The sequence below is a fragment of the Neophocaena asiaeorientalis genome, unplaced genomic scaffold, assembly GCF_003031525.2.
Source record: "Neophocaena asiaeorientalis asiaeorientalis breed wild unplaced genomic scaffold, Neophocaena_asiaeorientalis_V1.1 scaffold606, whole genome shotgun sequence".
In the NCBI taxonomy this organism is placed as follows: Eukaryota; Metazoa; Chordata; class Mammalia; order Artiodactyla; family Phocoenidae; genus Neophocaena; species Neophocaena asiaeorientalis.
Genome location: NW_020173687.1, coordinates 10,594,307 through 10,609,746, shown reverse-complemented (window position 1 = coordinate 10,609,746; position 15,440 = coordinate 10,594,307). Strand labels below are relative to the sequence as shown.

Below are 15,440 nucleotides of genomic sequence, written 5' to 3'. Positions count from 1 at the left end.
GTACAGTTGTCCCCGTTGTAAGGTGAAAACTAACATTTACTTCATTTAGACAAAGAACACCAGGGCATTAAGATTCTGCTTGCAATGAATGCTAACTTATGTTTACATCCTTTTATCATCGATACATTTACATACATAAGCAGGCTCTGCTCCTTAACAAAAGGGGAACTGAAAAAACTCGAGGATGTTTATCTTAGCAAGTAAAAAGGGAAAAAGACAAAAACCAAACCAAAGAATTTGCAACAGGTGCCTTGAGAGAAAGCATTCTTTATGCCAACGGCAGCAAATCTTGGTCTTCCACAAGTTTCCTCAGTGGCTGTACCTCTATCTCTGATGAGAGAGCCATGGCATCAACTGGCACAAGACATAATGGACACACAGGACTGTAATGTGTAATAAAGCAAATATTTACATTAAGCACAATACAGCAATTTATTTAGATGCTTAAAATGAATACAAAGGGAAATAAAGATCACAAAATTATACATACTACAACAGTGTGTCATATATTAGATGGTATAAATGACTACACCAGGGTGGTGTTTAACTAAAGATAAAACTAAATATCCAAAAGGCAGCAGTCATTGGTTTGCTGCTTCAACACAACACACTTTCATACAGATCTAAAAGGTGTCAAAATTAGTAGCTGCAAAGTCAATTCTTGCATGTGATTTTAGCTTAAAAGATTTCAGGAAACATCTGAAATACCAGTTTTTGTTTTTGTCAGCTGTAATGTCAAGGATATTCAGAACAAGAAAAATTCTATAATACAAGAGAGTCCAGATATATATCTTATGTGGCTGGCCTCTGTTGCGAGATTGTACAAGGTTATGTGCAAAAACTAAGTCTGTCCCGAAGTCCACACTAGCGTAGTTTCAGGCTTTTGCTAGGTCAACTAGATACAGCGCTTATTAACACAGCAAGGGCAACACTAAAAAAAGAAACAAATCTATGATGGGTACACAATAACAATATCAGAAGCATCACTTGAATAGGTCTAAAAGACTGTACAAATATACATTTCAACTATTCAGAATGAATACATGAAAAAAAAATCAATTTCCCCAAAGTCTACTATACACATTGGACTGGTAGCTTGTATGTTGGCCCTACACTACCGTTTGAATCAAGAGAACGCTTCTCAAGGACATCCAACCAAACATTTTACAGAGGGAAAGAAATGTTGAGAAGGCAGATAAAATAAACCTCTGCTTTTTCTCGTGTGCGTTCATGAGCCCCCAACTTACTGGTTTTTCACATTTAGTTACTGTGCCTGTCACAGCACGTTCTAAAGCAAGATCAGCCAATCATGTGTCATAGACTTAGAAATAACCACGTGGATCGGAGTGGCCACATGTCCCCACAGCCTGATGACCCAGCACTCAAAAGGCGGTACCAGTTAGAATACAGCTTTGCAATCATACTGAGAGGAGCACAGAGTTCCAGGCTGCAGCATCTGTCACCAATGCCAGAGAAGCTGGCCCTTACACCTGCTGGCTGCTCAGTTTAACTCCGGTCAAGCTGCCGTGCATGGGCTCGGCTACTCCATCAGTCATGTTGTCAAACTGCTCCCCGTCCTCACTGTCAATTGTGCTATTCTGCCACTCAATCTGTGGGCTGGATAAGCGCTCATCATTTTCAGTTGCATTCTTCCATTGTGACTGGTCCTTGGACCAAAACCCTTCAACTTTTCCATAGGAACTATTCTTCCATTTCAACTGCTCTCTGTCACCTTGCATGGTAGCCTTTTTTTTGGCAGCTGGCTTACTGCTCCTTGCATCTTCACTCTGGGAAGACTCATCGGACCAGGTTCCTGTTTTCATCTCGCATGTGTTGTCCTCGAAGTCTGACACCTGTTGGGAACCAGGGCCGCTCTCAGACGGAGAAGCAGCATCTTTCCACTCAACAACGTCATCTTGGTCCACCTCACTATCAGAGGCGTCATGCATTAGTTTGGTTGGTTCCTCAGTCAAATGAATAGTTTCATATTTTGAACCATCCTCCGCTTTTTGGTCTAGCTTCTCAGACTCTAAAGCATCCTCAGAAATTACCTTCTGTATGTGTTCCTCTGGGTTATCATTAGGGATTTTAGGCTCAACTTCAAAAACAGGGTCAAAAGGGCTGTCACTTCCGTTGGATTCTTCTTCCAAATTTTCAAAGCTGTCTGAGGAACTGTCATCTTCCTTCCCAAGGTTGAGCTTTTTGTCAGCAGTTTTACTAGCATTGACTCTGGAATCCTTCTCATCATGATTTTCAAATAGCCACTCAGCATCAAAATCCATCTCATGCTTAACTTTGTTTAATTCTTTCATGTTGAAGCCCAGTAACACACCAGGCTTATACTTTTCACAGTCTCGGACACACTTCTTCCTCTTGTTACTAAAATGGGAAGCAATGTCACTCTTCCACAACCATAAACTGGCCGCCAGCTTCTCAATTTCTCTCCTGGTGGGATAGGGCTGCTTGTTGAAATATTTTGTTAGGAAGCTTTTCCTGGCTTCATAGGAATCATCTTCATGACCCTTGGGGTCCAAAGCTAAAACAACAGGCTCCTCAGGCTTCTCTTCAAAGAAGCTGGGCGAATCGCTGTCATCATCTAACTTTCGCTTTTTCAGCAAGGGAAATTCCATTTGCTCATAAGTGCGCTTCACAGGTGCCAGGCCTGGTGACTGGTTAAGCCGAGAGGGTGCATTTGTCTTATCTTGGCCATTCTGGGTCTTTCCAACACCCCTGCAGTGGACCAGATGCAGAGTGATAGTCGAGGCGGTCATGTTGCTCGTATACACGCCAAGGCAGTGGATGCATTTGTAGGTGAGCTTTTTCTCCACTGGGTGAACCGTCTGAATAACCTGGTGCCTCTCTCTTAAGTGATGTGCAAGTGCATCAGATATGGGTCCTTTTAGGATTGAAAAGCAAAGAGGGCAAAGGGTTTTCCCGACATCCTTTTTATAGGGCACTGCAGCTTGAGGTGAACTTTTCACAGGAACATCTGCCTTTTCCTGAACTTTGGGCTGAGGCTTTGGAGGGACTGGAGGGTTATTCTGGGCATGGTAAGCAACAGATTCCGCAGGGGCATCTCTCAGGTTGTACGTAGTTACAAGGAGATGGATGTTAGTGTGACTGCCCTGCTGCAATGTCAAATCAAAACTCAGAGTAGAGTCCGTTTTAGGTCCCATCTCTTCGTCAATGTGAACCATCCGCATGTGTGCCGCCATCTTTTCCACATCATTGAAAGTTGAACGGCAATATGGACAAGACAGACCATGAATTAACATGTGGTTGAGCAGAGTGTCTGTGGGCAAATAGCGATTACAGTAGAGGCATTTGCTAGTAAAATTGTGTATTTTCATAATGTAGTTGGCTACTGCTGGGACTTTCTCAGCTTTATGTTCTTTTTCGAAGTGCACACTATAGACATTTTCAGGAAAAAGCTCATTACAGATTGTACATATTTTCCACTTCTGAGTTGAGGAAGTATTGGGTGGGGGAGGGCCAGTGGCAGCTGCAGTAGGTTTGGAACTGGACTGACCTAATACTCTGGATGCCTGTGACTGGGAGAGGGAAGGAGACTTTAACTGGCCCGATGAGAGAGACGAAGCATTTGGAGACTGCAGCGAGTATCTTGCTGGTGCCTGGGTCCTCTGCTCTGACCCAAGTCCGTAAGATCTTCCATTTCCACTTGGAAGTAACTGCTTCACAGACTGAGACTGTTGAGGGATGGAAACTGGTGCGTTGCCACCTAGACCCAGTCTCACTGACTGACCAACGCCATAGCCCTGGCCTACAGATTTGACTCCGTAGTTGTTCTGCTGTAGGTGAACATTGGACATCATGTTGACTCCTGTAGAATTTAAGTTAGGCTTTGGTATTGAGAGTCGATTCACCATCTGCTGTGATGGTAAAGACCGGACGTTTCCAGAAGCGAGGGAACCAATTCTTGATTGGAGTCCCATGCCCTTCTTGTCTTGAGGTTTGGGAGCAATCAGCATCAAGGGTTTGGATCGGGGAACCACAACATTTGTGTGCCCAATCATGGCAGTGACCTGATAGCCTATGCGTTCATGGTCTTCAATGACATGCTGTACCAAAGCTTCGTAGGACTTTGGCATGAAAAGGCATCGCTTGCAGTGGATACTACTTTCTTCCCGGGCATTTGTGCCTAAGGGGACTGCACCATTGAGTGATTTTTCTCCCGCCTTTGCTATGTAAGGTGCTGCCACGTGCTGAAAATGTTCCCTGTAAATGTGCTTCCTAACTATTTCATAAAGAGGGTCTCGGTAAGTGCACTTCTTACAGTAATAAACAGCTTGCTCTACACTGTCAGCCTGCTTAGGTTTAAGGCCATCGCTTTTGCTTTTATCTTTGAAAGTGCTGAGGCTGCTACTTGGTGCGCTGGCGTTTGGAGCATGAAATATTTTAATGTGTGTTTCCAAAGTCTTTTTGTCTGCATTGAAGGTACAGTAGGGGCAATTAAGGAGAATCCTATTTTCAAAGTCTTCACTATGGACATTCCGGAAATGACTTTTGTAGGCAGAGAAAAATTTTGAAGAAAATGGGCAAGCACTGCAGCAAAAAGGTTTTGTCCGATAGTCCTAAAGAAAAGACAAAAACTGGAATCAGAATGCCACTTCAGATAAGCAGTAACAGGTTTTAGGCTATTTTCCCCCAGACAGTCTTTTTTTTTTTTTTTTGCGTTACGTGGGCCTCTGACCATCGAGGCCTCTCCCGCTGCGGAGCAGAGGCTCCGGACACGCAGGCCCAGCGGCCATGGCTCACGGGCCCAGCCGCTCCACGGCATGTGGGATCCTCCCGGACCGGGGCACGAACCCGTGTCCCCTGCATTGGCAGGCGGACTGGACTCTCAACCACTGCGCCACCAGGGAAGCCCCCCACCGACAGTCTTTAAGAGACATAACGCTATTTCTAGAACTGAAACTCTAATGCACTGAGATTTGAGTATCATTTTTTCCTTTTGCAAAATGCAAAATAAATTGATAAAATATTCAAATGAGAAAGCTGTTTTAAACTAAACACTTGTTTTGGCATCACAGTGTAAATAAAAACTCCATTCAAAGTTCTTCCTCAGTGTTTTTAGAAAAGACCAGAGTCACATTTGCTCATTAGTTTTAGAGAAACCAAAGACAAATGGCTTCAAGATAAACATTTTAGTTAGAAAGGATAATAAGAAGCTAGGTGAAATCACTACAATTACTCTGTGAACTGGTAAGTTGCTGAAGGCTTCAGATTCACTATATAGTAAAACTCAGGGCCCAGAGTGCTGTAGTACAATTAGGCATATGATATAAAGACACACCTTTGATCCTCCCCATCATGGAAAAATTTTCATAGACAAAAAGGCTCATCTTCAAAAATCTCAAACATTTCCCCCCTCTGATCAAAGTAGAGTATAGTATTCAGTTTTCACTGAGATCAAAAAACTAATGATTTGAAAAGTCGGCTTTCTTCTACAAGCCATGCTGTTCCTTCTTAAGCAAGAGCAGCTTCAAAAGAAGTAATGAAGTGACAGCTGCTTTGATTCAAATTAAGAAATTAAATAAAAATTTCCTACAGACTGTGAGGAAAGCAAGGTGTTAAAAAGCCAATAAAAAAGTAAAGCATTGCAGAATATACTGGTATCAAAGAGCAACTTACAGAACCATGCTCATTAACATCTGTGCAGTTGGTCCTTTGAAGATAGGTGAAACACAAGTTTGGTGAGAGGTGATCTTTTTTCCCCTAGTAAACCTAAGAAACCTACCTTGTTTCAGATACCAATTCTTGGGTTTACCCCTAGTAAACCTAAGAAACCTACCTTGTTTCAGATACTACCTTGTTTCAGATACCAAAATGAAATACTCTGTTTTTCCTTAAAGCTCAACCCTTTTTTAGTATTTAACTAAGTGATGTGTCCCACTGGAAAGCTTTCATATTTTAAGACTGCTGGTTAATACCCTTTCTTGGGGTATTTCTAAGAAAGAAACATATGACTATATTATCAAATTTCTGAGGTGGATTTTAAAAGTACTGATTCCCTGCCAAGTATGTTCCAACAGATGAACAGATCAATAATCCAGAATTACTACAATCACTTGAAATAAATAGTGGTACAGTTTGAATTGATAATCACTTCTCCCTGTGGAAAAAAAATCACCTATAACTTCATTTTTGTTATATCATCACCTATTGATATTTGCCGGCATAGCTGGTGCCCTTGATTACCTAATACTGTTTTTAATTCCAATTTGTAAAAATTAAGCTGCACCACTCTGCCATCCTACAGAGCCATCTGTCCCATCCCCCATGTGCTGGCTTAGGCTACCCCGAGAGGTTGGGTGACAACACAGATGAGTAAGAAAACGTAAATGGAAGCAAGAGCCCTGTCTTCCCTTCTCTAGAAAAAAACAAGGATTGCAACACAGAAAAATGATGGATACCCTAGATGAACAGAATGCTGGAGGGAACATTTTAGAATTAGAACCAAAAAACTTTTGACAGGGGTTAGGGGAGGAGAGGGGAATGCTGGTATACAGTGGGCTTCACAACTTTTAAGTAACAAACTTTCCTATTCTTCTTACACTTGAAGTTTCAGTACAATGACAAAAAAAAGACCAAAAGTTCTTCCTAATTTTCCCTACCTCTTAGGAATATATGAAACAATCAGTTTCAGCACTTCCCATGTTAGGTTGTTGCCTACAACAGTGCAATACCATGAAAAATGTAGAACTGAAAAGGGAGGATGCTGCCTTTTGGGGAAGTCTCCTGTGCCACTTACCTGGTTTTTTGTAAGTGAAGGGTCCCACAGTCCTACATCCTCCCATGTAGTGTTTTTCAAATAAAAGTCATTAGGTTCAAACTGTTTAAAATCCTAGAAAACAGTGAAAGAAGTTTCAAAAACGTATCAACTCTAGCTCAACTTTACATATAAATCCTATCTCTAACTAGGGTTGGGGAGATGCATAGGAAAATCAACACCACCGAGAACTAAACTAGGATCGATAAAGCTCTAGGAAATACAAAAAGGCATACGGATGTTACACTGAACTTTTTATATCAACTAAACATTCCCCTAATGGTCACCAGGTTTCCAAAGAAACCACTGTAAGTTCTAACTAAGTAAGTAAAAAATTCAGCCACATATTAATACCAAAGCACCCTTCATAAGAGTACTATATAACTCATCAGTTGTAATATTAGAATGGAGTGTAAGAGAGCAACATTCACTTATAGTGCTACAGATGAGATATTCTGGTTCTGTGCAAGAAAAGTCTTTTGTGGGAGATGGGGGTGGGGTGGGATTGGACTGGAACGAAAACTCAGGATTTCTGAACCCCAAAAGGAGGAAAGCTATTCAAAGAAAGCAAGTAGTATTATGTTAAATTTACACTCTTGTGTAAAAATTTGATCCCCTCCACCCTGAGACAGGAACATAAAGAGTTTTGTGGTAAAATTCCTCTTGTTCCTAAAAGGGTCACAGTTCAGTGTGGAAAATCAAGTACACATATATTCCAGAGTATGTAGTGGGTGCAGTAATGGGAGGAACAAATCAAATGCAGGGTAGAAAAGGTACCTTTAACATCTGCATTATTTATTCTTGTGAAGATCACCCCACTGCATGGGAAGTAAATGGACTGTTTCATCAGGCAGATCTACCTGAAACTGAGGGACTGAACTGCCACACCAGGGACGACATAACTAGAGAAATCCAATTTTGAGAAGCTTCAGTCTTCATGATATACCCCTAAAGTAGGATTAACAGGAACCAGGAAAAGAAAACCTGTTGCATGAAGGAAATTGCTTTTTTACTTTCAATTCCATCCAAACATTTACTGAGTGCCTATTACGTGCCCAGCACTGTGCTAAGTGCTGAGGATACAAAGATGGACAAGGTAGTTAAGGTCCCTGGCCAGCTGGAACTTAAAAGGCTAGTGGGGAAAATAGCTTTAAACATTTCTTTCCAATCAGAGGTTGTTGATCAACTAACCACAAGACCTGGAGTAATGAGATCTAGAAGAGGGGACCACTACACTGGCTATCCCACAGGGCTGTTAATAAAGCTCACAGAATAAAAAGGCTAGAAAAACAGTTTGTGAAGTCCAAACTGTTACCTAGGGGAAGATTATAATAGTCTACGATGGGTCAAAAGGGCCAACAAATGCTCAAATCCCAAGGAAAGAGACAACAAGCACCCAAACCACCACGCCTCAACAATCAGAAGGTCAATCAGAACATTCAGGCACACGAGAATGAGAACAGGCTCTGGAGTCTCACAGACAGGCCCTGCCACATGCTCAGCTGTGAGGTGGACCTATTTCTTTACTGGTTCCTCATCTGTAAATTGGAGATAAGAATTCCTATGTCCCCTAGGGGTTGTTTTAAGGATTTGAATTTAGAGACCATTTTAAAGCACCTAGTAAAAAATGACTGATGTGGTACGTCCTCAGCGGTAACTGCTTTTGCTCCAGGATGCAAAGATGAAAAAGCCCATTTTAGGGAGAAGGGAACAAGTTAGGCTACTTGAGAAAGCTCAGGCAAAGCTAACGCTGCAGTTAAAATACAGAATCACCCCAAAGAATTAACGATCCTGGCCACTGACACAAAGTAATGGATCAGAAGCTGAGTCATGTTAAAATTTAAAAAATGACATGCTACTTACTTCTATGTGTTCTTTACAGTATTCCAACCCAATGTCACTAAGTATTTTTTTCACAGTTTTCCGGGCTTTTCTTAAACTGCCAAGATTGTTGACAGGAAGTTGGAACATAGTTTCTATTGGAAAAAAAAATTTAAGTCAAGTCAAAACATGTACAACTTGTGATATTTACTAATTCCACTGATGGTAGGATCACAAACCCTGGCCCAGTCTGACAAAAAAGGCGAATAGATATCCTTATCCAGCATGTTCTGAATACTTAGAGCAGGCAGGCAAAATAAGTACTCTCTGATCTTTTCTATTTTTAACAGGACATTTTATATCACAGGTAACATGAATCTAATGTGGCACAATTCTGATTAGACTTTTAAAAAACTAGTTTGGTGATGAGCTTATTTAAAGTTGAGAATGAGGTTTATATACCAACCGATTACTTCAAAATCAAGTGTGAGTGCTTTTCTCCTTGTGATGCTGAACCTCTGAAAACAGAAAAATGTTCACCATTTCAGCATCATTACCACATTTTGAGTGCCAGGGGAAATGTTTCTGTTGTCTGGGAGCTACCCTTCGTATTGCTGTGGTAACCGTAAGTTTCTGCACACCACCCAAACGAAAGACAAGAATGGCTGTGTAACTTGCCCCCCAGCCAGCACCACACCTGGACAAAGGCACTCACTAATGCCACGGAATGAATGCTGAGATGGGGAAAGCTGGGCACTCAGCACCAGAGCAAATAATAACTGTTACAGACTTTGGGGGGGGGGGTCCCTTTTGAAAAATGAAAAGCTTATGTGTGTATGAGGGAATTGAAAAATTATTTAAATGACCCAATACATTAAAGTAGAAATTTAGACCCACTTTCCCAAGTTCCTTAAAAACAAAGGTTAAGAAAATAAAATTAATAGAACTTGGGCAGCTGAGAATTTGTATGGCTTCCAATGTGACCATAAATGTTTCCTACAAAATAGTGTAAAAACTAATCATCGACTTAATAATCCAAATAAATTTTGCAGGATATAAAGTAGTTCTAAAAATCAAAAACAGGCAGAAACAAAAGCCAATGCATCTGGATTTAAAATTTAGTATTCAATACATGAAAATCTGGTTTTCTAATTAATCAAGGCTGTCAATCTATAATACCACTACCATCTGTAAACCACAATCATAAAGTCAACTAATACACATGTAATAAGATATCATGTTACCTCACTTATTATTCAAATCCAAACATCAATATTAACTATGAAAAATGGAAAAAAAATGAAGCCTACCAAAATGTCCCAGCAACTTCTAGAAATTCTGAATCTCAATATGTTACCAGAACTTAGTGTACCTGAGGCCAAAAGATGAATTCAGTTCACTGCAAAACACATCCTCAGGATGGAACTCCTAGTTATGAAGCATGACTATGGTGTCCTCTGCACTCTGCCATCTAATAATCTGTGTATCATTTAGCTAACAGAAGTCAGTTCTGATACAAATTAGTGTGCGTTCAAGGCCAAATCCATTATTCCTTGTGGAAATTTTATTCCTAAATTGTTCTGAACCATCTTTTTGATGGTTTAAAAAAAATCAGTTGCTTAATAAACTGATTAAAAAGAAAAATCTAGGTTCGCACAAACTAGGTCATTTAGAGAGAACCACCTGATAGAAAAATGTTTCAGAAATACAAGAAAAGTGTTCCAGAAATACAGGAAGTGTTACAGGCTAATTCTGAAGAGACCAGGCATCAAAATGAATGTCCATAAACACCCAATTCTGAAAAGAGACATTTTGTTTCTCCATTCATTTTATCAACTCTCCACGGGCCAAAATCCAGTTCTTCTGGAACATCCCATGTGAATCCTGTTTCACTTCAGAGCACAGACGTACCCCAGAGGCAGCCCTTTCTGGCTTTCCCTGCCTCCTGGATGAGCACAGCAAAACACACACACACAGATTTGGAAATGCCGCCTCCCCCGCCCCCTACAGAAAACATCCTAGGGAGCCAAACTGCAGCTCAGGATAAAGGAAAACCCAGTTTCCTATGGAAAATACCAGGTGTTCCAAGTGCCCACCCACAGCTAACAAAGTTGTTTCAAGACCTCCAAGTGAAGCACCTCGCTGCTTCGTTGTACCCAATTTATCCACCTACGTTTCTGAAAAAGAAAGAATATGCTCTAAGGGAGCTTAGTTACAAAAAGCTTATTTATAGAAGGTGATACTTCAGCAATAGAATAAATCTTGAGTTTACTTATTTGAGTTGAAGTAAACAGGTTTATAAATAAAAGTTACATTGCTTATTGGAAAATGCTACAAAAAAGTTATTTGTTCTATGGTTAGCTAGGAGGAATCCAAGTTAAAGTTTACACCAGGACTTCCCTGGCAGTCCAGTAGTTAAGAATCCACGTTTCTGCTGCAGGGGGTGCGGGTTCGATCCCTGGTTGGGGAACTAAGATCCCGCATGCCGTGCAGTGCGGCCAAGAAAAAAAAAAGAGAAAAAGTTTACATTGAAAAATGTAGAATATTCTGAATTAAGGTTATAACTGTCTTCATAAGCAGATTTCTGACATTTCTAATGACCTTGGGAATTCTATCATCTGCCCCTTTCCCCAGATGGAGGTACCCTCTGCGGAGGCCATTTCCAAGATTTTGTCCATCTGGAGCTAGAATAACACATTCATATGTGTTGGCATCCTCAAAAGCACTTAGAGATTCTTCTGGTTTTTCGCTTATTAAATAAAACACTTCTCTCAGTATATAAAGCAGGTATGTAGTATAGGAATATAATAAGCAAAGAAGGCTCCCTCCTACTCCCATCCTCCATTTCCTGTGTCTATTTCTTAAGCTTTTCTATGACTGTAACAAGCCAAACGTTCCTTGTAAGAAAGTCTCCAACAAATTCTTACCAGTTAATGTTAGAATCATGGGTGATAAGAAAAAGAACTCAAGGGCCCTATGTTGTTGTTTTTTTTCAGCCCATCACCTGCTGTTAAGAAACAACTTCAAATCAACAGCTGCCTTCAGGGTTCATTGATGTTATCTATCTGATTCTTGGGGCCCATACCTTTCTATTTACTCTGTTAACTGAGGGGTAAGGACAGAGTAAACAGGAAGTTGACTGCCTGAGATTAAGGGGTGTTCCTCACTTTTGAATAGGAAGAGATGAAAACAAATTCTTACAATCATTACTCTTAGGGAGGAAGATGTCTTACAATAATGTCAGAAACTGTCTAGAGATGGGCACTGAAAGGAATGCAGAAGGGTGGGATTACTTTCCACATTTGTCCCCAGTGGCTAAACCTTTCTCTTGAGCCTCCCTGGCTATCAGGATGGCCATTCTGACAAGGTCAGCACCATTTCCCAATACCAAGGAGAGAGCTCCCTTCAGCCAAACCATAAACTTCTCAGCTCATGGCATAAAAAAGGGAAAAACATCCAAATTAATAGAATGAAACCACTGTTCATCAATCATTTTTGGAGCACCCTGCCGATTAATGTGCTAGAAACAGAAAGCTGAACAGGACACAGCTCTTCCCCTTCAACAGTGCATCGCTTCTGGGGTATACAGCAGGCACTGGGTCACTGGAATAAAGATGCTTGCTTCTCCCTGCCCAACTTCCTCTTGGAGCCACTCCTGCCGCAGTGGAGGTGCTGTCAGTTAAGAGGCCCTTCCTCCACCGCGCATACGACACAGGTTAACCAATTAGTGTTCTATCTCCGCAGGCACTGGTTAGTACAAACCTGGACATGTGCCCCAAACAGGGCGGACAGTGACGATGTGAAAAGCACAGAAAGGGAAACACTCCTGTTGATACTGCTTAAGGTCCTCAATCTCGCTGTGCCTGAAAGATAGCCCCCTTGAACCATCCCTCCCCCAAACTTTTCATGAACAAGAACAAAAACACATGATCATTTTTGCTTAAGTTTTGGTTCATGTTACTTGCAACCAAAAGTTCTGGTAGACCCACTGGGTAGTGGGACAGAGAAGAAGTGAAGTGAATAAGTAAGGGAAGATGGGGAATTTTATGAAAAATAATTATTCTTGTGAATTGAGACTAATAGGAAGAATAGGAATTTGTCAGGGAGATACAGTTATTCTGAAAGTGGCGTTGGCCCATCGTTTCATTAATCAAAAACACTGTATGGAAAGAGTAAAACATTTTGTAAATTCTAAAAGATTTTGGGGAAAGCTCAAACCCATTAATAATGGAGTTAACGTCTGCGATTTATTAACTGAAGTTAAGTAACTTTTGGTTAAGCATATGCTACCTGATGAACTAGACTTGAAATTATTGATTTTTGAGAATGATTTAAATTCACTGTTGAATAATTCAGCCACACTCCTTATCAATCTGCAAATTATACCCACACCTACTAATTAGGGCCAAAACATTAAAGTTTTACCAATAATCCCGGCCAAATTCCCACTCAGAAAGCAATTCCTTCCTCAGAAAGCAAGAGTCAGGTGGCTGAAATGAAAATCTGAGATCTGTAGCCATGATGACTTAAAACCATATAAATTATAACAATACGTAAGACTGATCAAATACATGTACCTCTTTTCTCATCAAATACGAAAAGCAAAAGTACTCCTTTACACCAAGTACAAAGAGGGTAAATAAAGGCCGAGAGAACCTATCTCACGAGGAAATATCTACAGGCTGAATCTGTATAAGAGGACTGTACAAGGATGATGATACAACATCGATGACTGTGAACTTCATTTAGGCAAAGAGGTCATTAACTGAGAAACGTAATTATAATCATTTATGAAACCAGAGCTCTGCCAAAAAAAGAGGCTTGGATCTAGTCAGGGGCTGTACTCAGGCTCAGCTGGGTCAGGAAGATGGAGGGGAGCCCAACAGATGAGAGGACTAGTTTAGCAGGCTTAAGGCAAGATTTGCGGGACCTAATGTACCAATAGTCAATGGGGCTTATCTGTGTATCGCAGTCCCTCTGCAAAGCCACCATATCAAGGATGGCATCATTTAGTCCCTGTTTTTAGGGGCAGAAGAAAAGTATTTATAACTGTGCCATCAGAAAGTAAAAACAAAACAACAAAAATAACCCCCATAAAACCCAATCAAACCTTTGACTAGGCACAGATAATCAAGCCAGGAGAAAAAAAAAAGCCTCCAAATCAAACTTCTACAGATATTTTAAACGACTCCAAGTATGGATCTAGCGTGGCATTTTCCGGTATACAAATTCTTCATATTTTTACGTGCATTCTTGTATGTTTCAAGTTCCTAATAAGAACATATGGTGCTAATTTAACATGCCAGTAAATATGATGGTGTGTCCTAGTTTCCATCACCTGCAGGCATAACCCTGCTACTTTCTAATATTTGGGAACTGAAATTTGAACATATACCAGAATGACAACTACTGCATCAGTTATACTGTGAATGCAAATCTAGAATTTTCATAGAAAAAACATTTCTAACACTGTACTGAGAGCTAGACCAGGATAGATACTTCTTCCTGCTAAAACCTAAACACAAGTTACTTAGACTAAACCAGTGGTTTCCACCACCCCACCTGACCTTAAAAGGGGTGAAATCCTTGTTTTTAAAGAAATCTTAGTTGAAATATAAAAAAGATAAAAAGTGGAGGGAGGGGGTCAGGTTGATGGAAAGAGGAAGAAGGAAAAGTTCTCCATTTCCAAGTTATCTCCTTGAAATAGTTACTTGTCTAAACTAAGCTCATAATGCAAATTTATGCCAAGGTGGCAGACTACTGAAATGTAGAATCTGGACCTAGCGGACAGTCAACCAAAGCATGATGTTTGGTGGCTACAGCAGAACTCCAACAGTTCACTGAAAATCTCCCCTAAATTACAGTTTGATCAGAATATGGTTATAGGAAGCCCACAGTAAGCCTAAGGATTAGAACATAGTTTATACTCTGTTGTTTTTTTAAACATTTCTACATTAAAGCGGTTAAGAAAGATACAGCCTCTCTGGAAATACCTTTTTGGTAGGGGGCGGGGGGGAATCAAAGGCTGGAAAAGATGCCATTACTAGTGAAAAAAAGGCAGCAATATTTTCTAAGTTAATAAATTAGGAAGACTTTCAAACTACTACAATATAAACAATTTCATTTTTGGTACATCATCAACCCAAATTAATATGTAAGAAATTCAGATCCTAAATCCTTAAAACAATACTCCACTTAATGCTGGTGCAAGTATTTATATAATCCACACTGGGGTTTAAGAGTCAGATATTTGAAGTTTCTTTAAACCACTGATCTAACTAAAAATATTAAGTTACGCTATTTTCTAAGAGACACAGGCATTTTAAGAAGATTCTCACGAAGAGAATCAAAGCATCAGTTACTTCATTGCTACCCATGATGGCACTTAAAAAAATCTGTGATATCTCTGTGGATTTTGAACCCATTAAGTTAAAAACTAGGCAGAAAGAAAAAAATCATTCCCATATTTCTGCTGTTTTCTCCTCCTGCCACCCCCTCAACAACATATTTAATACCTGTCAATATCACTCACTGAGTAAAAAAAAAGTGTGGTCACTGTAAAACACTTTCTTTTTATAACCAGCAAGTGTTTATCTTTCCTGACTATTCTGGGATCCAAAGTGGTGAACACAGACACCTTATTTGCTTTTCAGGATGTCACTAGCCCTACATTTAAATTAAACCAGATGTAAAAAGCTTTATGTAATATTTGTATTTGAAAAAAAATGAACCTTGTGAAGTCTTTCTAGACCCACCCTCCGATGAGTGAACACATCGAGACCCTAGAGCCTACGTTCAGTCTGGAAGCAATCACCCTCCTCAATCTTTT

General features: G+C 40.3%; 1 protein-coding gene across 2 annotated transcripts in view; it reads right to left on the bottom strand.

Annotated features, from left to right (window-relative positions):
• Nucleotides 1-407: 407 nt before the first annotated feature.
• The window catches only part of ADNP (activity dependent neuroprotector homeobox), a 28,476-nt gene continuing 13,443 nt past the window's right edge, over nucleotides 408-15,440 (bottom strand). For both annotated transcript variants that reach the window (XM_024750261.1, XM_024750260.1), the window contains 3 exons: nucleotides 8,654-8,766; nucleotides 6,773-6,865; nucleotides 408-4,592 (listed from right to left, as the gene is read on the bottom strand). In XM_024750261.1, coding sequence (XP_024606029.1) covers nucleotides 1,485-4,592; nucleotides 6,773-6,865; nucleotides 8,654-8,761 — 3,309 coding nt within the window. In that variant the 5' untranslated portion in view covers nucleotides 8,762-8,766 and the 3' untranslated portion in view covers nucleotides 408-1,484. The remainder of the gene's footprint in view (nucleotides 4,593-6,772; nucleotides 6,866-8,653; nucleotides 8,767-15,440) is intronic.